Source organism: Aptenodytes patagonicus, chromosome 26, assembly GCF_965638725.1.
Source record: "Aptenodytes patagonicus chromosome 26, bAptPat1.pri.cur, whole genome shotgun sequence".
Lineage (NCBI taxonomy): Eukaryota > Metazoa > Chordata > Aves > Sphenisciformes > Spheniscidae > Aptenodytes > Aptenodytes patagonicus.
This window is the reverse complement of record NC_134974.1, coordinates 2,249,738-2,269,325: the sequence shown is the minus strand read 5'-3', so window position 1 is coordinate 2,269,325 and position 19,588 is coordinate 2,249,738. Positions and strand designations below refer to the sequence as shown.

The 19,588-nt window shown below is 60.9% G+C and overlaps 1 protein-coding gene and 1 long non-coding RNA gene across 2 annotated transcripts; one reads left to right on the top strand and one right to left on the bottom strand.

Moving 5' to 3' along the window:
• The first annotated feature begins 3,255 nt into the window (after window positions 1-3,255).
• On the top strand, window positions 3,256-6,321 carry LOC143171010 (uncharacterized). Its single transcript, XR_012997122.1, has 3 exons — window positions 3,256-3,281; window positions 3,527-3,614; window positions 6,253-6,321. It is a non-coding gene; the product is annotated as an uncharacterized LOC143171010 (long non-coding RNA).
• A 9,142-nt stretch (window positions 6,322-15,463) lies between these two features.
• Window positions 15,464-17,427, bottom strand: LOC143170997 (nuclear receptor subfamily 2 group F member 1-A-like). The gene is given in 3 exon segments (XM_076359712.1): window positions 15,464-15,732; window positions 15,735-15,737; window positions 16,839-17,427. Coding segments are annotated over 3 exon segments (861 nt in total).
• Window positions 17,428-19,588: the final 2,161 nt, after the last annotated feature.

The following is a 19,588-nucleotide window of genomic DNA, read 5'->3' as shown; positions in this document are numbered from 1 at the left end:
ACGCTGTTCAACTAAGCTTTTCGGCTAGCGTTGTCCCTCTGCCTTTTTAAAATGAGAATAACGTGGTAAAAAAGCAAAGAGCGAGGACAACCCTGTGGCCACGAGCACGGTGCTTCGCCGCTGCGCCCGGCATTCGCCGCGTCAGGTTGGGAAACCAACCTGGAAAAGCATCCTCCCGTTGCATCGCCGCTTATTTTCCCTCTCCCCTCTCCTGCATCCACCGCTATCGCCAATCTTGAGGTTAGACCCTGTTGGCTTTTCGTTTCTGTGGAGGGGGGGGAATAAATTAATTAACTACGTTCAATTTTATAGAGCCACATAGTGTCCTTAGCCGTGCGTTTCAACCAGCTTTGCCGTGCAACAGCTGCTCTGAGCCAAGGTGTCTCGTAAAAGAAACACCCCCAAATGGGTCGCGTTGGATTTGAATTCATCGTCTCCTTGCGTTTTGTCTTTGTGAGGGATTTTTAACGCAATCGGGTCTTCCAGAAAACGGACGATAACAAAGCGCGGTAAATATATTGTCCGATGACCACAAAACAAATGCTGTCAGGAAAATGGAATGAAGGCTTGAAAAATGGGATTTCGGGAGGAAATATTGAGCTGGCATCAAAACCGGCATTGTTTTCGCAGAGCGAGGGAAGCGAGTCTTGCTTAGGGCTGCTTGGGGGCAGAGGAGAAGTTCCCCAAACCCTCGAAAAGTTGGGATTTGGGCTGGCTTTGCTGGCTGGAGTTTTTGCCGCTGAAAATATTTGCAAAGTCCCCTTCTTAACTGATACAAATAATTGAGTCCCAAGTCACCGTGAAGAGACACAAAGGAGTTTTAGTTTGGGATGGACATGAATACCTCTTCAATTCCCCCCCCGAAACGTATTGCAAAATACGTTCAACGGCCGCTCACGCTGCCGTGTGCCTTTTTAATTCCTCTGCTTTTGGTCTCTTGGCTGTTTTTCCCAGGAGAGGAGCCATCTTCCCCCGGGGGATCCTGCTCCCTCGCTTCCCTCTGTCTCCCCCTCGGCAGGTCCTTGCTCTCTCCGGGGACGACAGTTTCTCTCCGTTGGCATCCCTCGCTTGCCATTCCCAGGAGCTATTTTACACCCCACAAAGACCCTCCCTCAGCTTCAAATTCTTGTTTTGTTTTTTTGGTTTTTTGTTTTCTTTTTTCCAAAAAGCCCTTTTTGTGCCGCCTGCTCGGGGACCCGAATTAAACCCCACGTTTAGCAAGCGGCGCGGTGGGGTTGGATGTTCAATGGCTACAGCGTCGCTCGTAAGGGTGGTGCAAATGCTGTGGGCATGGAAGATCCTTATTCCAGGGATATCGCAGCAGAAGACACTGACTTGAAATGTCCTTTACACTGATTATGTCCAGCAGCTTTCTGGGTTTCTAACTAAATTTATTTGCAGCAGTACTGATCCGTTGCTTGCGTAGGGCCCGGGGAAGTTTAAGAAGCAATTATACAAGCCTCAGCTTTTCTAACAAATTATAAAAGCTTTTCTAACAAATTATAAAAGCCTCAGCTATTTACTGGAGGGAAAGTGGAGGCATTTTAAAAGATACTTGAAAATTTAGCAAGCATGTTCCTATTAGGAAAATCGCCTTGTCTGCTCGGTGAGCATATTGGATCCACTAAATCCGCCTCCATCCCCTTTCTGTCCCCCCCCAGGTCCCCCATTCCTGCGGGCGGAGGAGACCCGGGAGCAGGTCGCGGCGGGTGACTTTATGCTGGATTTGAGCCGGGTAAGAGACCCGGGCGCCGCGGAGGAGCTCGCCCGAAACCCGGGCCCGTTCTGCGCTGGCCGAAGGCTCTTTTTCAAGGGTTTTGTCCTTGTGCTGCGCTGATTTGCAGCCTGTGTGGCCGTCTGCGTTGCCTGCGAAGCCAATTGCGGTGGGTTTTGCACCTCTGCTTGTTCCTCAGGTGGCAATGAGCGCGCACAGCGTGGAGAGTCCGAAAGTGCAATTTCAACACAAAGCTTTCAGCTTCGTTAAAGACATGCTAAATACCCCCTGGCACACAAGGACCTGCCAGGCGCTGGAGAATAGAGCTGGTTTGTTCTGGAGGGCATTATCCAACCTCAATTGCTTTTATTTTTTTTTTTTTTTTTTAAATCCTACTTAATAGTATTAATCTGCAAGTATCTTTTCTGCTTTTTTCCGAGATAGCCGCGCAGGCACGCCGGGCTGGAGAACCCGCCGCTTTTTTCCTTCAAGGAATGGGCAAACTTGCCTCAATATTTGCAGAAAATGCTGTTGACTAGTGCAAAGGGAAAAGTTAAAGGCTGGGAGCGGTGGAGGGAGCTGGGAGCGAGCGGGGAACACGCAGCCTGCAAAACTTCGGCTGCCGCTAGACACGGTGAGCTATAAAGCCGTAAACCCCAGCTTTATTAGCGCTACCCCATCCCATGCCCTGCATTTTGGGGAAAAAAACTAGCAAAAAAAGTCCGAGCCAACCCTCCATTTATTTTTTTAGGAATAAGCTTGGAAGCTAAAAGCAACGAGGGGTGATTTAAATTTTTTTTAATTATTTTTTCTTTTAAAAGGCAGCCCCGCGTTCGCTTAATCAGCGCTTGCTTCTGGCTTGTGCGGGAGCAACACGGAGGAAAAATAAATTCCTTGGGATAAAAGCAGCTCTCCGCCGCGGTATTAGAAGCACAAAGGTGTCGGCAACACGGCACAGATGAGATTTGTTTAACACTCCTCTGAGCCATTTAAACCACAAATTAATGAACTTGAGACCGACGCAATATTGACGGTAATCTTCCCTTTTGAATTTGCTTACTTGTTCGTTCGCTTTCCTGCTCAGTGCTTGCTGGGTCTGACAAGGGCTCCTCGCTCTGCGCCGGCTCAAAGGGGAGAGGTTACGCTCCAGCAAGGTGGGTTTGAAATAATTTCTTACCAGCGCGTCATTTCGCTGGGAAAAAATGCGTCGGCATCGGTGGGCTCCCCCAGGGAGAGCGGAGAAGGGAGCTGCTCATCTGGGGGCTTTTCCAAGGGGGGGGGGGGGGGGGGGGCAAAAAAGGACTCGTTCCCATTGCTGGGGGGGATTATCGGGTTTAATTCCTTTTTCCCCTTCTCCCTGCTTTTGCGCTTAGAAAAATAAGGGTGAAGCAGCGGTCCTGCAGCTCGCTGGGGATGCGCAAGCTCCGGATAAATACCTGCCTGGTTTTTTCATCTGTCGTTATCTGGGAAGAGCCGCGACTTACACCCGGTGGCATCCTCTAACAGCCCGCTCTAAGCCGCCGCTCCTCGTTGTAAATTCAGAGTCCGTCCCTCCAAGCCTGAAGAAGTGACGTATTCCTGTCCTTATTTTATAGAAATTTTATAGATTTACTATAATCAACTTCTCTGGCTTTTGCTAAAGGTTACTTTTTGCTTCTTAAACAGAAGAAAGAAATGGATTTAGCCCTCCTGGATTTAAATGAAAGGTGTCAGGACTTTTGGGGCACAAAACAGGGGAATGAGAAGGCGGGTTTGCAGCCGCAATTATCTAAATTACCTGAATTATCTGAATTATCCTTACGTCTCCCACAGGACAAGATACCCGGCTAGAAAGGCTGAGCTGGGACCACCAAACCAGCACCGGGAGGGGAGAGGAAACCCAAGCGATGGGAGAAATGGGGTAAGGATTCAGCGATGGAAAACAGGGATGTTATCGATCGCTGTTTTAGTGCCCCTCCGGGGATGTGGTACCCGACGGGCACTCAGGGATGGAGTTATCTCTCCGTCTCCTGGATCCGGCGCGCGTCTGGGCAGAGGAAGGTCTCAACGTCTCCCCGCCGAAATGCCTGCGCTGGGGACGCGTCCGGGAGCTGCCGAGGGACAGTATTCCCAAAATGCCTCTTACAATCCCTATTTCTCCCCATCAGCTGAGTCTGACCACCCTCAGCCTCGTCCTTCGGGTATTACCGCTATTAATCACCCCACGTACGAAAACTTTTTAGGACCAGCCTCATCCTCATGGAAAGATTTGCAGTTTGCTTCGCGCGGGCCGGGCTGGAGCCTTCACTGGCAAAGCAAAATAGGAAATTTCTTGCTTTATAATCACATCCCTCCTTTTTAATAGAAATAAGTAACCGTCCCGGAGAGCCGAGCGAATTTGCAGCATGTGGTTTTTACGGAGGAAACGCATCTTCGAGGTAGTAAAAGTAATATTTTATGGTGCAGAGAAAGCAAACCGAGTTTGCAGAAGAGGCTGCAGCGATGCTGGTCCAGACCCGTGACGGGTGTCTGTGGAAAACAGTCGCCGCCGTAACTTTTCCTAATGCAAGTGGGAAAGGTCAGCATCAGCCGCGCTCTCGCCCCGGCATCGGCAGCGAGGGGGATGCTCCCATCCCCGTGTCTGCCGGGGGCTGAAGCTTCCCCTTCTCTTTTTTTTGGGGTGCCGGGGCTTGGAGCAGGTGGGATTTCTCCCCAAAGTGCTCCTGGGAAGCAAGTTAAGAGCTGGAAAATAGGCAGGGAAATTTCTGGCTGGAGAGGGGAATGCTTAAAAAAATCAGCCCCTGCATCCATCCTGCTCTGACAGGTCCCCGAAAAAAATCTGGGGGTTAAAACCTTCCCTCCGCATCACGGGGAGGCTGCAGCCCCAGCCAGGGTCCCGGCTCCTGGGGCTGTGCACGATTCTCTGCGGGATCTTTAGGGGGTTAGGGGGAATTTTGCCCATGGAGCCGCTTGTACAGCAGGGGAAACTGAGGCACGGAGCGAGGCGGCGACATCCTCAGCTCCTGGTGCAAAGCCCCGTCAGAGCAGACCACCTCTGGGTGGGGACACCCAAGGACGTGGGGACACCCAAGGACGTGGGGACACCCAAGGTCATGGCCTTGATGCCTTCGGAGCACCCCAAACCAGCCCCGTCCCCCCGGGGTGGTCTCCATCCCGCTCCAGGGCCCCCCAGCCCCGCTCGGCCCCACCGGCAGCAGCCCCGTGGTGGGGACAAGCCGGTGGCGGCGCCCCGGGGGGGCGGAGGGGAGCCCCCACGCAGCCGCCGCGGGGCCGCACCGTGTGAATTAACCAACTTTGTTTTCCACCAAGGCTTTTCCCTTAATAGCCGTCCCCCTCCCCCTCGCTTTTGCGGGCGTTTGAGGAGAAGTGAGGCGTGAGAGATCCTTTGGAATAATGAGGTGTAATTAGCCCTGGCAGCTCTTATCTTCCACCCCCCCCCCCCCTTCAATTAGATTGAAATAAAAAAAAATAATTAAAAAAAAAAAAAGGCAAGAAAAGGGGGGGAAAAAAAAGAAAAAAGGGAAGGAAAGGAAGGTGGGGAGGGAGGGAGGGAGGCGAGAAAAAGTTGGACGCCTTGTCCGGCTCTATCCTTCTGGGCCAGGTCCTGGTCCCTGCGGATGGGGGATGCTGGCTCCATCCTGCTTTGTGTGGCTGCTGCTGGCGGGGGGAGGTTTTCTCCGTGCCTGGGTTCCCCTCGGCCCTGCCGGGGGTGTGAAACGCGGCGGGGCGGCCGGCTGCGGTCACTGACTCGCCGGGTTGGTACCAAAACCAAGCCCTGCAGCCGGGCAAGAGGCATTGTTAGGGGTGGCGGGGATGAAAGCAGACCCTGGAGCCCCGAGCGTCCTGCCGGTGCGGTCCAGGCAGCCCCGGGACGGGCAGGAGCTGTCTTTTCCCACCCGGACACCGGTTTCTAACCCCGACTTTGATTCCCGTGTGCCACATCAGGTTGCCGGTACACGAGGGAGGTGGGAAAAGCCACCTCGAGCAGGACCCGGGCACAAAGGGGCCGTTTTCGGGCCACTCCATCCCTCCTGGCTCATCCCCGCGTCCCCCCTTGGCCCCGACACCTCCCGGCCCCCGACGCTGCCCGTCCATCCCGCTCCTGCCCCGCTGCCATTCCCGCTCGGCCCTTGATCTTTCGTACCCGTGACCCTGATCTTCAGGCTGACAGGCTGATGGATGGGCAGCGCCCCGGTGATTTACGACATCCTTTAATATTTGGCAAAGTGGCCGAAAGGCCCGGCCAGCCGACGGAGCTGGGTCGGGGGGGGAGACGGCCGGGAGATTTGTCAACCTTTGAGCCGGGGAGGTGGGGAGGGAGGAAAGTGCCCTGTCTGTCCACAGTGATTTATACACAATCGCCGTGATTAAATTGGCCTTAGCTAATGATAACTAACTAGTCAGGGGCTGACCTTTCTCTGACAATGGAAGGGGGCCGGGAGCCACGCTGCTGCGGGGTGTCTAATGGGGATGTTTCTTCAGCCAAGACACCGCTTTTTTTTTTTAATATCGCTCTTTTTTTTTTTTCTCTCCTTCAGAAATGGTTTCCCAGCCGGCCCCGCGTACAGAAGACGCAGGACGCCGCATCTCCCCGCACCCCGGGGTCTCGCCCTCGCCGCACATCGTCTCGCCCGGCTCTTATCGGCGCGGTCGCGGCCGGGTGCCACGGCTCTGGAGGGACCCGCGTGCCCGAGCCCGTGGTGCCGGGACCGGGAAGGCCGGAGTCAGTAGGTCTGATGGTTTTTTATCTGGGGAGGACTTGAAATACGTTTCCAGTGGGAAATCTCACCCGTAGCCAAGCTGAACGGGGTCCGGGGGGTGGCTGCGCAGGCGCCCTCAAGCCTGAAATGTCCTGGTTTTCCAGGGATGCCACGTTGTCCATCCGTCCCTCCTTCCCCGGGTCAATCCATCCCTCTCTCTCCTCCTCCACCTCTTTCACCGGTCATCCCCATCTCTCCCCCGTGCCGCAGAGGGGAACAGCCCCTTGTCTCCCTGCCAAGCTACGATGAGGGTATTGGAAATGATCAAAAATGGGCTTTTCTGCTTCAAAACACCTTTTGCCTCCTTTTCTTGCCCTAAATAAAACCCACAGCCGCTGAAATGGCCCCGACCACCTCCAGGCTGAGGTTTCACTGCTCGGCCCAGATTTTTCCCGTCGGGACTCTTTACGCAGGTTTGGTTTTTTGGGTCCCGTTTCAGACGCCTGTGTTGGTGTCGCCGCATCCGAAGTTTTCCCCGGCCGGGAAGGACGTCGCTGGCTCACCGCAGCCCAGAGAGATGCCGGAGAGATGCGCCGGTGGGCCAGAGTTAAGGGTAAAAGGGAGTAAAATCCTCCGGGGATGGGGTCGGGGATGGATGTCTCGGTGCGTGCCGCCCCGGCCGTGCCGCGCCGCGCCCCTGGCCGCGTTCGCCCTCTCCGCCCTGACGTCTTGACACGCCGATAAAAGCCGGGCTGAAGGGGCAATTTCACGGAGATTAACCTCGCGCGCAGCGCTGGGGCCGCCGCTGCCCTCGACACCGGGTCCCCCGTGTATCAAAGGCGGATTACAGATATATTAGCCCCGCCACCGGTTTTATTAGCCGTGGTTTATCACATGGAGGGGGGGGACGGCCAAGGGCAGTGGACGGAGGAGCCTGGCCACCCTCTGGGAACCCGGAGCGTCACCAGAGAGGCTTTAAGTGAATTTTTGGGGAGGGGACCCGGGCTGGGGTCAGTGTTTTCTGCCTGGGTCCCGCTACAGCCTGGCTCCCCAAGATTTGTGGTGCCGCTGGGCGATGCCTGCGGTGCCCACGGCGAGGGAGAGGGGAAGCCTTCTGCCCCTCTGCGCCACTCCGGGCTGGGTTAGAGAGATTTGATTCAAAACACACACACCCCCAAAAAAAAACCACTCAGGTGGCTTCTGCAGGGGATGGGAGATGCTGGTCGTGTCCCGACCGGGCACGTCCCTCCCCATCCCACACCAAATCTCCCCCAGGCTGGAGGAATTCGCCTCCTTGGACCCAAACCGACTCCCTTCAAACCCCGAGCGTCCCCGGTGCGTCCCCGGGGGTACCCGCCCCCGAAAGGGGGCTCAGGCGGATGCCGGGATGCCCGGCGTCGATGCAACGAGGCACGGCGGGGCGGGGAGGGAGGATTTGAGCCTGAAAGAGGTTAAAGTGGGGCGCGGCGGGAGGGGGTGGGGGGAGAAAAAACCTCCCAAACGGGGCGTTTTAATGACATTCCATTAACGCTCCCTTTGGGGCCGGCGCGGCCGCCATGTGCTCCGCATTCTCATGGTAATTATGAGACATCTGTATAGAGGCTCTTTTCTCATCAAAGATGGCTCTCTTCAAAGACGCTCCTGGGAAACCCTTCACCTCTGACCCGGGGGGTCACTGCCGAAACAGTGGCTCTATAGTGCGCCGTACTGTAAGGCCCGGTATCCTTTTTCCTCCCCTAACCTGACCAGGTCCCGGCTTTTCAGGCGGGATTCGTTGAGCTGAGAAGGGTTGGGGGGGGGGGGGGGGGCCACCGGTTTCGGAGAAGGGTGTCCGTGCCCCCCGTTCCCCCCATCGTCCCCCCCCCGGGTGCCGTCGTCGCCGCCGCCTGCGCTGACCCCGGCCGCGGGCGCGGGAGGGAGATCAAAGCGGGAGGAAAAGGGGTTTAATGAGAGGGGACGGGGCTGGCGGTTTCCCGTCCCTGCGCTGGGGAAGGGGGATCCCACCCCCCCGCCCCCATGTCACCCATCGCCGGGGCAAAACCCACCCCGGTCCCTGCCCGGGTAGCGCCGAGTCCCAGGGAGTGATTTTTGGTGATTGCCACAAAAAAACCCCACCGTCCTCGATGCCGCGGAGGTGACGGAGACGTGCCTGAGGTCCCGTGTCCCCCCCCCCCCCAGCCACAAAACACGGGCACTTCGTCGTGGCGAGGATGCTCGATGTCCCCACGTCCCCTGGCGATGGAGACCACCTTCTCCCACGGGGGATGTTTCCGGCATCGCCGTCCCATCCACGGCACCGGTGTCCCCGATGTCCCACCTGCCTGGTGGGGGACAGTGGCCTCGGGACGAAGGGGACGGACGCCTGGTGGGTACCTCGGTGCCGGCGCGGGGGGCTCCATCCCTCCGGCACGCCGGCACGGCACCGGCCAATGCTCCCCACCGCCCTTTCCAATAAGCGGCAAATGATTCTTCGTCCTGTCGCTCCCCGGCGGCAATAAACCTTAATCACGATGAAGTCATTTGATTTCCGTGTCCTGTAATCGCACGGCGATTTGGCATTAATTAACGAGCGCTTACGGGAAGGGCCGGCTGCCGGAGTTAGCGCTGCGCTTTTCCAGAAGATGGATTACCTCTGGAGCGTCTGGGGGGACTCTCCGGTGCCGGCTGCGCCGGGGGACGTCCCATGCGGGGAGCGGGGTCCTGAGGGGACGTCGAGCCTAACAAAGCGCCCCGGCTACCGAGGGAGGGGACGTGGGTGCTGTGGGACCTCTCATTTTCACTCCCCCCACCCCCCACCCCGTATCGCCCTTCTCCTGGGCGGGACTGGTGGGGAAACTGAGGCACGGGGGGGGGGGGGACGGACACACGACACGGGCAGGGAGGTGGGAGGGGGGTGATTCCTTCACCGCAGACGGGCTGTCCCGGCGAGGGGGGGCCCGGGGCCGGGGGTGCTTTGGGGCCGGGGGTGCTGGACCGTGGTGTTGACTCAACAGGGAATTAAGCTCGTTAGAAACCGCCCGGGGCCCGGCGGGGTCCGCGGGGGGAGAGACCCCGGGGCAGGAGGCCCCAGGGGGGTTCTTCACCCCGGCTGAGGGGGGGGGGCGGGGGTCGCCGGCACCGGGGGGGGTCGCGATTATCACCCTGGGGGTTGTCTGGCGGCAATGGGGTTGTGTCCAGGTGGATTCTCTACTGTCTAATACAAGGGTTGAGTCGTCGTGTGTGTCCCCCCCGACCCCGATGGCCTGTCCCAAAGCCAGCCGCCCTCCACCACCGTCCCCCCTCCCCGCTGACCCCGACCGCAGCCCACCCTGGCCCCGCTTCCCCCCGCGACCCTCGCGCCTCCGCCGCTGTCAAGCCGAGCCTTGCCGGCAGGCCACCGGCGCGGGATTGTTCCCTTTGTGCCGGCGTCTCCCTCGCCGGAGACTTCCCCGGGTCTGCTTCTCCCTCGCTCGCAGCTTGGCAGCAAACCCGCGTTAGTCTCTTGTCAATTAGATGATTTTTCTTTTTTTTTTTCCCCAAAGTCTTCATGTTCTGCGGCGGGCGGACTCCTGCCGCCTGGGAACACCTCCCGTGCAATTACACCCGCCAGATCCTCCGCCGGCGCCGGAGCCCATCGCGAAAAACCCCGCGCGATTCGCTTGCGGCCGTCACCTTCCCTTGCCCGGGCGGGTTCGGAGCTGCCGGCGATTTACCGGGCCTCGGTGCGGTGCGTGCCTCGGTTTCCCCGGTGGGGGAGGACGGGGTCCCCCTCTCTTGCACCCTGAGGGGCTGGTGGTGACGCGGCACCGCTGTGTCGGAGGGTGGAGACAGGGACAGGAACAGGGACGGGAATGGGGATGGGTTTGGGATGGGGACAGGGTTGAGGACAGGGATGGGTTTGGGATGGGGATAGGGATGGGAACAGGGATGAGGATGAGGATGAGGACGGGAAAAGGGGTGGGTTTGGGATGAGGATGGGGACAGGGCTGAGGACAGGGATGAGGATGGAGATGGGGATGGGTTTGGGATGGGGATGGGGACAGGGATGAGGATGAGGATGGAGATGGGGATGGGAAAAGGGACGAGGAATGGGGATGGGTTTGGGATGAGGATGGGGATGGGGATGGGGACGGGAAAAGGGATGGGGGAGTGTTGAGGATAAAGATGAGGATTAGGGATGGGGAGGAGGGTGAGGATAGGGGTGAGGATGAGATTGGGGAAGTGATAAAGATGAGGATGGGGATGGGAAAAGGGCCAGGAATGGGGATGGGATTGGGATGGGGAGGGGCAGGGATGGGGATGGGATTGGGATGGGGATGGGGAGGGGCAGGGATGGAGTTGAAGATGGGGATGGGGACAGGGTTGAGGACAGGGATGATGGTGGAGATGGGGATAAGGATAAGGATGGGAATCGGAATGGGGAAGTGCCGAGGATGAGGATAGGGATAGGGACGGGGATGGGATGGGATTGGGGGTGGGAGCAGCCTGCCCGGGCAGCCCCATGCTGCGGCCGCGGGACTGAGGGAGCCGTGCGGGGCCACCGCAGACCTTTCCCGGCCGAGATGTTTTCCAGGGCACGGTGAGAGCCCGGAGGGGACGGACCCTCTCCCAGAGCTTGGCAGGGCCGGAGGGAGACCGGGGCTGGATCCGCATCCCCCCCCTGCCCCCCCCCGGCCCCGCTGCAGAGAACAGAGCGGGGCAGGGGACAGGCAGAGGGACACGGGCGAGGGGTGCGGGTGCCCCAGGCGATGCTCGGGCGGGCGCTGCCGGCCCCGGCGAGCGCTGCTGCCCGCGTGCTGCCCGATAAATCCTCCCGCCGTATATAAGCCACCCCAGCGCCGGGTTGCCAGATTTTGTCTGGTGCCTTAATGTCAGGATTGTAAATTAGCTCCCGGCACTGAGGCGACCTTGACGAGTTCTCCACCTTGACGAGTTCTCCACCGGGTTTAACGCCGGGGAGGGAGCGGAGCTGGCGGGGGGGGGGGAGAGACGACGACACATGTGGGTGCCCCGTCCCCAGCCGTGCCTCAGTTTCCCCCAGTGCAAGGAGGGACGCTGCTGTGCCGGCAGAGGTTGTTGCACTCTGAACCTGAACCTGCGGGACGCTGCGGCCCCGGGTCCTGCCCGAGCCCCCCGTCACCCCTCAAAGTCCCTGGGGACCGTCTCCTCCGTGTTAGGAGTGACAGCTCTGTGGCCGCCACCAACCCTCAGGTCCCCAAAAGAGCCCTGACCCCGGCAGCTCCCGAGCATCCTTTGGGATCCCGAGGAGGTGGGGACCGGAGGAGGCCCGTACCCCCGCCCCGGGAGCGGCTTCGCCCAGGGCCCACGGCCGGCCCCACCGCCGGGGAAGGGGTCACGGCCACGGTCAAACCCTCCTGGCGGGGATCTCCGCTCTGACCCGTCTCCGGCTTGCAAGGGGTTACGGAGCCGGGGCAGCGCCTCCGCATAGCATCTACCTACTGACCGCAAACTTACCTCCCGATTATCGATCCCCTCCCCGGCGCTGCCGCCCGCGCCCGCGCCCGCACACACACGTGCGCGTACACACATGCACGCAGGTGCTCGCACGCACCCGCAGGTACCCACGAGCGTCGCGCACACGCACCCGCACATATACGCACGTTCATGAGTGCACACGCGTGCGCACGTGTGCACACCTAGGTGTATGCCGGCATCCACGCACGCACACGCGTGCACGCACGTGCATGCACACGCATTCGCGCACAGGCGTGCGCCTTCAGGCACACGCGTTCACGCGCGCTCACGCATGCACACGCTGCACTGGCCTTGCTCACGCTGCAAATCCCGCTGTGAGAGGGGCGAGCACCCCAGTGGGTGCTGGGTGGCCATGGTGGGGCCGCATCCTGCGCACCCCCTCACCTTTCCCATCTTCTTTCCGGGCTCTCCTTGCCCTCCCCCGGGAGGAACCAGCCCTGGAGCCCGGGGCAGGACGGGGGGGGGGGGGGGGGGGGTGAGGATTTCCCCCACATCGCCCCGGTGCATCCCAGGGCCGGGATGTTTGGGCCATCGCTCGCCCGAGTGTCGGGCGCTGAGCTCACGGCAGCCAAGCAGCTACTTAATCGATCGATCGAGACATTTATCTGCCTCCCCCGCCCCATCGCCGCTGGATCGCCTCCAGGTCGCTAAAATTAGAAGCTGTTGGAGCGGCTCTGGCCGCGCTGGGGGCGGGGAGCGCGGCGGGAAGGGGAGGTGGGTGCGGGTGTTTGTGCGAGGGGCGTTGGGGCCGGCCGCGTGGGGTGGCGGGATCGGGGCCGGAGGGCGCACCTCGACGTTAGGTGCATGCACAGGGATGCAGGAGGGATGGGGACAGCAGCAGCTGCACCAGGGGCGGGGTTGGATGGACCAAGGGTGGGGTTGGAAGGACCAGGGGTGGGGTTGGATGGACCAGGGTGGGGTTGGATGGACCAAGGGTGGGGTTGGAGGCACCAAGCAGGGGGTTGGAGGCACCAGGGGTGGGGTTGGACGGACCAGGGTGGGGTCGGAGGCACCAGGGGTGGGGTTGGATGGACCAGGGATGGGGTTGGATGGACCAGGGGTGGGGTTGGAGTCACCAGGGGTGGGGTTGGATGGACCAGGATGGGGTTGGATGGACCAGGGGTGGGGTTGGAGGCACCAGGGGTGGGGTTGGATGGACCAGGGTGGGGTTGGAGGCACCAAGCAGGGGGTTGGAGGCACCAGGGATGAGGTCGGAGGCACCAGGGGTGGGGTTGGATGGACCAGGGGTGGGGTCGGAGGCACCAGAAGCAGTGGTGGCACCGCGGGGACACCCTGGGAGCTCCTGAGGCGGGGGGGGAAAATGTCATTTTTTCCCCTCATTCATTTCCTCCTCGAAATCAAATCAAGGCTTTTTAAGTGCTTGAAATGGATATTTTAATTTTACACCCCTGGGTGACCCCCAAAGGTGACAGTCCGGGGCTGGAGGGACCCAAAGTTTCCCTGGGCTGACGCGGAGGGGTCGGACTCGCTGCTTTTAGCTGCAACTCGACAGGGAAAAGGGAATTAAAACAGGAACGCGAGGCGGCTTTTTATATTTTCCCTGGACATATTCGCCACGATTAAGGGGAAAAAAAAAAAAGAAGGAATAACATAAAAAGGAAAGGCTGCAGCTTGTCGGCTGCGCCAACCCCCCACGCTGCTCCGACAGCACTCGAAGGTTTAAAAATGGCTTTTTTTTAAATTTTTTTATTATTTTTAATTCCCCCCCCCCCCCCCCAAGCTTGGCTCCCTGGCTCTGATTGACTTTGACTGACAGCTCTGCCCATCGTTTTCTGCGGGAGTCGCTGCTGGATTTGCAGCTCCCGCTCGCTTTATCGATAAAATTGGGATTTTTTTTTTTTTTTAATAAGGATTTTGCATCCTCCGGGGGCGTTAAACCCCCCCGCGGGGGTCAGCGCTCCCCCCCCCCCCCCCGGGACAATAACTTTTCCCCGTGGCCTTTTCCAGCTCATCCTTGAATTAAGGCCCCGTGTTTATTTAAAATATTCCCGGCGGAGGTTATTTATAGGGGGGTGAAGCGGGGCCGGGCCGGTGCCGGCGCTTTGAAAAGGCCATTTCTGACTTTTCTCTAATGGGCTGTTAAAAATCTGCAATAAAACAGCCCCTCCCCCCCCCCGCCCCCCCCGGGCTGGGAGCTGCGGTGGGGGGGGCAGCCCCTGCCGTCGGGCCCAGACTGGGACCAGACTGGGGGGGGGAATGGTGGGATCAGACTTGGGGGGGGGGGGGGGGGCGCTACTGGGGGGGTATACTGGGATGACAGTGGGACCGTACTGGGGTCAGACTGGGGGGGCTACTGGGATCAGACTGGGGGAATAGCAGGATCAGACTTGGGGGAGGGGGGGGCTACTGGGGGGTGTACTGGGGTGTCACTGGGACCATACTGGGATCAGACTGGGGAGCGTACTGGGGTCAGACTGGGACCTCAGTGGGGGTGGATGGGGCTTAATCGGGATGAGCCTGGGACACCCCCCCCCCCCCCCCCCCCCGTGCCCACACTGGGAGGGGACGGAGCCGCCGTCGCTTTTCCTTCCAGCCCCGATTCCAGGCAAAAAAAGCTAAAAAAAAAAAAAAAAAGCCTTGAAGTTTGTCAAAGTCGGTTTTTTTAAGGAGAGAAATAAAAATTAAAAAATCGGCCCCCCCCGGCCCCCCCCGGCCCCGCGCCGCAGGGAGGGAGCGGCCGCTGGGGAGGACAAAAGATGTTGGAGAAAAAAGAAATAATAATCGTAATAATAGACGTTTCCCTTGCCCACGGGAGGGAGCGAGGATACAATATAGGCTTTTATTTTATTTTCTCTTTATAAATAGTGCCCCCACCCTGTGCCCCGCGGGGGGAGGCGCCGCCCGGGGGCTGCTCCCCCAGGCGCTCGCGGTTTAGCCCCCCCAAAAACCTGCTTTTGTCCCTTAAATTGGGGGGGGGGGAATCCACCCCCTCAGCAGCATCCCTATCCCCAGGTCCCCATCCTTGGGGGGGGGGGTGTCCCCGTTCTTGGGGTCCCAGCGTTGGGGGTCCCATTGTTGGGGTCCCATCCTTGGAGTTCCATCTTTGGGGTCTCCATCTGTGGGGTCCCCATCGTTGGGGTCCCATCTTTGGGGTCTCCAACCTTGGGGTCCCCAACCATGGGGTTCCATCTTTGAGGCCCCATCCATGGGGTCCCCGACCTTGGGGCCCCCTCCTTTGGGTCCCATCCTTGGGGTTCCCATCTTTGGGGTCTCCATCCTTGGAGTCCCCATTCTTGGGGTCCCCTCCTTGGGGGGGGTCCCCATCCTTGGGGTCCCCATCCTTGGGGTCCCCATCTTTGTGGTCTCCATCCTTGGAGGGGGGTGTCCCATCCTTGGGGGGGGGTGTCCCCCATTCTTGGGGTCCTCGTCCTTGGGGTCCCCATCTTTGGGGTCTCCCTTCCTTGGGGTTCCATCTTTGGGGGAGGGTCCCATCGTTGGGGGTGTGTGTGTGTGTGTGTGTGTGTGTGTGTGTCCAACCCTTGGGATCCCCATCTTTGGGCGTTCCCAACCTCGGGGTCCCCCTCCCGGGGCGGGGGGGGGGGTGGGGGGTGTGTCACTGCATGGGGCCGTAGGGCCAGTTGAGGGCGGCGCCAGCGAGCAGCATGTCGCGGATGAGGGTCTCGATGGGGGTCTTGCCGACCAGGCGGCTGAAGAAGAGCTGTTGGATGCCCGGGGCGGAGACGCTGCGGAGGGCGGGCAGGCGCAGGAGCAGCCGCCCGAAGCGGCTGGGTTGGCTGGGGTGCTGCCGCCGCACGTGTTCCTCCAGCGCGCACTGCGACTTCTCCTGCAGGCCGGCCACCTGCCCCGGGTCCGACAGCCCGCCGCGTCTGCCGGGGGAGGGAAGGGGAAACTGAGGCACGGCGGGGATTCCCCCCGCCCCTTTGGCCCCGCCCCCTTCGGTCCCTGCTCTGTCGTGCCCCCCCCCACCCCATGAAACCCCACCCCATGAAGCCCCACCCAGCCTAGTCCCGCCATCGTTAATCCCGCCCTACTTAGCCCCACCCACCCATTTGGCCCCGCCCATCCAGCCCCCCCCCCATTCTGTCCCAGCCCGTCTATTCCCGCGACACCCAACCCCGCCCCATCACCCCCACCCCCCCCTTAGTCCCATTAAGCCCTGCCCCAAGCCCCGCCCATTAAGCTCCACCCCAGCCCCACCCCATTTAGCCCCTCCCAGTCACCCCCAGTCCGTTCATTCCCTGCACACCCATTGATGCCCACCCCCTCAGGACCCTACCCCCTTGGGACCCTCCCCCTTGGGACCACACCCCCATAAGCCCCCCATTAAGCCATGCCCCATTAAGCCCCGCCCCATTAAGCCACACCCAGTCATCCCCAGCTCATTCATTCCCTGCACACCCAGACACCCCTTGGAACCCCACCCCACTGGACCTCCACCCCATTAAGCCCCCGCCCCATTTAGCCCTGTCCCATTAAGCCCCACCCCATTAAATCCCACCCCATTAAGCCCCGCCCCACTAAGCCCCACCCCATTTAGCCCTACCCCATTTAGCCCACCCCATTTAACCCCACCCCATTTAGCCCACCCAGTCATCCCCAGCTCATTCATTCCCTGCACACCCATTGACGCCCGCCCCCTTGGGACCCCCACCCCATCAAGCCCCACCCCATTGGATCAAGCCCCACCCCATTGGAACCCCACCCCCCTTGGAAACTTCCCCCCCCCCATCAAGCCCCACCTCATCTAGCCACTCCCCACTTAGCCACGCCCCATTTAGCCACGCCCAGCCACCCCCAGCCCCTTTCCCTTCCCCCCCCCTGCACACCCATTGACACCCACCCCGTTGGAAGGAACCCCACCCCTCCACCCCACCCCACCCCCTCGGGACCCCACCCCCTCAAGCCCCACCCCCACCCCCTTAGGCCCCTCCCCCAAGCCCCGCCCCCGCCCCCCCCCCCCCCCTCACCGGGGGAGAAGAGCGCCACGGCCTTGAGGCAGGCGTACTCGGCGGCGTCGACGTGCAGCGCCTTCAGCTTCTCCACCTGCTCCTGGAAGAGGCGGATGTGGTCCATGAAGGCGACCACGCGGTCGGCGGCCATGGGGGCGGCGTGGAGCCCGGCGGCGGCCAACAAGGGGGCGGCGTGCAACGGCAAAGCCGACTGGGCCGCGTTCAGCACGAAGAGCTCGCTCCAGCCCAGGCGGAGCAAAGCCACCTGATCCGAAAGCTGCAAGTCCGGGAAGAAGGGGATGCCCTTGGCCCATTCGATGGTGCTGAAGAGGAGGCGAGCGGCCAGCTCGCAGATGCTCTCGATGCCCACCACGCCGCTGGGTTGCAGGCACTGGGCGCCGTAGCGAGCCGGGGGGTACGGTTCGGCGCGGAGCAGCAGTGAGATGAAGCCGCTTAAGTAGCCGTGGCCGCCGTAGGGGTCCCCGGGGACCACGGGGTATTGGCCGGGGCTGCTCGGGGCGTGAGCCAGGCGGCCTCGCTGCACGGCTGCGGAGGGGAGCAGGAGGTCAGCACCCCAGCGCCCGCCCCCCCCCCCCCCCAGCACCATCACCCTGTGTGTCCCCCCCCATTCCCCAGGGATTAAATGCGCCGGGCCGGGGTGCGCCCGGGGGGTGCAGGGTGGATGGTCCCCAGGGGATGGATTGCAAAAGCCCTGCGGGTGCCCCCCCCCCCCCATGTTAGAAGGGGAACGCGCCACCCGGGATGAGGACAACCCCCCCCCCCCCAAAAAACCTCCCGCCCCGGTGACTCCCCAGCGCGATGCACCGGGGCTCGGCCGCCTGCCAGCTCCCACCCGGCCATAAAATACGGCACGCCGGATTTGGCCCCCCCCTCCCCGCAAGCATTTGGGGTCACCCCCTTCTTGCAAGGGGATGGTGCTAACGAGGGGTCCCAAGGAGATTCTGTGGGTGCCCCCCCCCGTGATGTGCCACCACCGGGGCTCCCGCCCCTCGAGTTTTGGCTTAAAAAACTCCAAATTGGGTTGTTGTTTTTTTTTTTTCCCCTCCTGGCGATGCCGTGCAGTGGGTGGGGGTCCGGCCGCCTCCTCCTCCTCCTCCTCACCCCCCGGTCCGTGTGTGTGTCCCCCCCGCTCGCCCCCCCCCCCGGCATAGCCGCCCCCCGCGGCGGGGGCAGGCTCTGAGCCAGGCTTAGCCTAATGCGGCATGACAGTCCCAAGCGTCAGCCAGCGGTCGGGATCAGGGGCCGCGGGAACGGGGGTCCCCCAGGATCGGGGTGCCGGGGCAGGGGGGGGTGGGGTGGGGTGGGGTCTCTCCTCCCGCTCTCACCCCAGCCCTCGGGGTGCAGCATGCGGCCCCGGCTCTCCCCAAACGCTCCCTCTGCTCAGCATCGCCCTGGCGGCGTTTGCAGGGTGCGGCCCCCCCCCCCCCCCCACCACCCATACAGCCCCCTTTGCATCACCACGAACCCCCAAACCCCCTTTGCATCACCACGAAACCCCTTTTGCCTCGCCACGAACCCCCAAACCCCCTTTGCCTCACCATGAACCCCCAAACCCCCTTTGCATCACCACGAACCCCCTTTTGCATCACCACGAACCCCCAACCCCCTTTGCCTCACCATGAACCCCCAAACCCCCTTTGCATCACCACGAACCCCCTTTTGCCTCACCACGAACCCCCAACCCCTTTTTTTCCCCCCCTTTTAGGGCAAAACGATTCCTTCAAACCATTGGGTGTGTCCTGGAAGGAAACGAGCATTTTTTAGCCCAAAAAAGACACGGGAGCAGCCCTGGAGGGCTTCCACCCCCGGCTCCATCCACCCCCGGCTCACCCCACCGCTGGCAGGGCCGGATCCAGCAGCCAAACGAGCCGAGAACCCCGAAAACCCGCTCCCTCGGCCCGGCCGCGGACCAGGCCTCACGTGTGTCCCCCCCGGCCCCGTCTCATCCCGGATGATTTTCGGGAAGCCAAAACTGAATCCACTTTTCCCAGCGAAATCCCGCGCCCGGGGTCTGCACCCCCAGCACCCTTCGGGAATAAATTCCGGCCGAAGCGGCGCTCGGCTCCCGAGCTGCCAGTTTCGGTGCTGGTTTTGGTGCCGGATTCAATGCCGCATTCGATGCCGGTTCCCAACCGGGAACGTTGGGATAAGGAGCATCACGGGGAGCACGAGCCCAGGGGGTTCGGGGCACCCCAACTCGAGCTGGAGCATCCCTGCTGCGGCGCGGCCGGCGATGCCGTGATCAGATGGGGAAACTGAGGCACCGAGCAGCCGAGCCCAATAAATTAAATCCCCGGGAAGGTTTAACCCCCCCCTCAAGATGTTTTTCCATGGGCATCTTTAAGGCATCCGTGGCGTTTCCGCACGCCTGGAGGTGCCGCATCCCGCGGCGGCTTCACGCACGTCTCAGGGCGGCTGGGAGCCCCCAAAAATCAGAGGCAAGAGGGGGTGGTGGGGGGGGGGTGGGGGGAAAGGGGAGGGGGGGCTCTGCCTTGGGAATTATGCCATGCCCATCGCGCCAGATGCCGGCGTTAACCGGCGGCAGCGGCAGCTCGCGGCAATTCTGAATTAAAACGAAGATTAAAAAAAAAGAAAAACAAAACCAAACAAACCCAAAAAGCCCAAATCTGCCCCCAAGCGACCCCCGCTCGCCCCGGTTTCTCCAGGACAGGGGATTCGCCTGGATTTTTTTTGTTGTTTGTTTGTTTTTTAATTTATTTTATTTTATTTCCCCCCCCCCCAGGGAT